The sequence below is a fragment of the Galeopterus variegatus genome, unplaced genomic scaffold (assembly GCF_000696425.1).
Source record: "Galeopterus variegatus unplaced genomic scaffold, G_variegatus-3.0.2 Scaffold482, whole genome shotgun sequence".
NCBI lineage: Eukaryota > Metazoa > Chordata > Mammalia > Dermoptera > Cynocephalidae > Galeopterus > Galeopterus variegatus.
Window position 1 is genome coordinate 224,552 of NW_007726593.1, and position 2,015 is coordinate 226,566.

At 35.4% G+C, this 2,015-nt stretch overlaps 1 protein-coding gene across 1 annotated transcript in view; it reads left to right on the forward strand.

Moving 5' to 3' along the window:
• The window catches only part of LOC103587716 (ryanodine receptor 2-like), a gene marked incomplete at its 5' end in the record, with an annotated part of 226,133 nt that overhangs the window by 204,799 nt on the left and 19,319 nt on the right, over nt 1-2,015 (forward strand). The window contains one exon of the mRNA XM_008569236.1: nt 860-1,007. Within this exon, the coding sequence (XP_008567458.1) occupies nt 860-1,007 (148 nt within the window). The remainder of the gene's footprint in view (nt 1-859; nt 1,008-2,015) is intronic.

The window sequence follows — 2,015 nt, forward strand, 5'->3', positions numbered from 1 at the left end:
TTCTCAATTCCTCTTTATGCCAAAGTCCATTAAGAATTGATGATGCTTCTTGAAATATGGAAACTTTGGCAAATACTATAGTAGAGTCTCAGTGAGCAAGTGGAAAGAAGTAATTTCCTAAGTGGCAATGCGCTAAGTGCTTTTAGGAGTTAACGCAAATGCCTTCCCTGAAAGTAGATTTTGCACCCACTCTAAAATTAGGCCTCCTTCTGCCAAAATAGCAAAATAGCGTGTCCTCACACTTTGCCGGCAACATTTTAACTACATTTTAAATTTGGAGACTTCTATATGATAGAAAAATTATGAGTTTGGTAGTCATTTCAGTACTCCTGGTATTGCCTGGTTTCATTGGTTGATGGAGTCAACCTAATGCATATTTTTCAAGCTATTTGAGGGACATAGAATGGCTGTTTATGACACAATGGGTTTTCTCTTAACAAGAGAAAGCAGTCTTGTCTTGTCTGTTGACTCAAAATCACTGAGGGGTGACGAGTGCTAATTTGGCTCTTCTCGGATCAAAGACTTGTCAGTTAACTGCACTCAGAAATTTCTTATTCTCTGAGTTAGCGCATTGCCTTGTGACCACGTAAGATGGGAGTGGTTAGAGATCACTGAAGCTGGCTTTTGTTATTCTTTCTTCTCCGGTAGAGGAGCTGCTTTAAATTGAGGCACTTATTCATTTGATTAAATCTTTTATATTAATAGTGTTTTGGTAACTTCTGTAGCCTAAGACAAAGGGGATGTGGAATGGGAAGCTTTTACCACCTAAAAGCTTTACATTTTGATGTATTTGGTAGCTGCCTTATTTCTAAAAGCCCTTGTTATTGCTTTGATGACTGTGCACCTTTTTTTCCTGTAGGATGTAAAGAACAGAAGAAACCCTCGCCTTGTTCCCTACACTCTTCTGGATGATAGAACCAAGAAATCAAACAAGGACAGCCTGCGCGAGGCTGTGCGCACGCTGCTGGGGTATGGCTACCACCTGGAAGCTCCAGATCAAGATCATGGTATTTTGGTTTTATTTTGCTCCCCTCTGGTTGCAAAATCATGTAGAGGGTTAGCGAGAAATTGGTAAAGGGCCACAAAAAATGATTACATTTTGTAATGATAAATATAGTAATTATCCTGATTTGAGCATCATATATTGCACACAGATATTGATATTCAACACTGTATGCCACAGATAAATTCAATCAATTATGTTTCAATAAAAAAAAAGATAGTTCCACAGCTGTTTGGTGTGGAATAAGCTCTCAAGCTAACTGGTTCTTTTTTATTATCTTAAGTTTGGTGAATTTTGACAGTTGTATACACAAAAAGAACCACCACTCTAAAAAAATATATCCAACATTTTCTTCATCCCACCGTTTCCTTGTGCCCCCAACAATATAACTACTTTCTAAATTCTGTCCTTACAGATTAATTTGGCTGCTTCTTGTACTTTGTATAAATATAATCACCATGAAAAGTATGCATTTTTTTTGTATCTGGCTTCTTTTGCTCACCAAAATGTTTTTATATGGATCACAAAATCTATTGCCCAGTGGTGTTCCTTTGTACTAATATACCACAATTTGTTTATCCATTCTTCTATTGATGAAGATTTGGGTGTTTTCAGTTTGTAGCTATTATGAATAAGGCTGCTGTGCACATTCATATATTAGTCTTTGTGTACACTTATGCTTTCATTTCTCTTAGAGTAAGTATCTAGGAGTATAATAACTAGGCCATATTTTTGTATTTGTCTTTTTATAGAATTGTGATTTTAAAAATATATTGTGAATATAATAACTTTGTCAGATATTGCAAACATTTTCTTCCAGTTTGTAGGTTGCTTTTGCATTTTCTTAATGAGGTCCTAGAAAGCCAACATTCTTAATTTTAAAGTCCATTTATGATTTTCTTCCTTCATACTTGTGTTTTATGTCCTAAGAAATCTTTGCCTATGCAAAAGTTTTTCTTGTGTTTTCTTTCAGAGTTTTATTATTTTAGCTTTTGCAGTTAGGTCTATCATC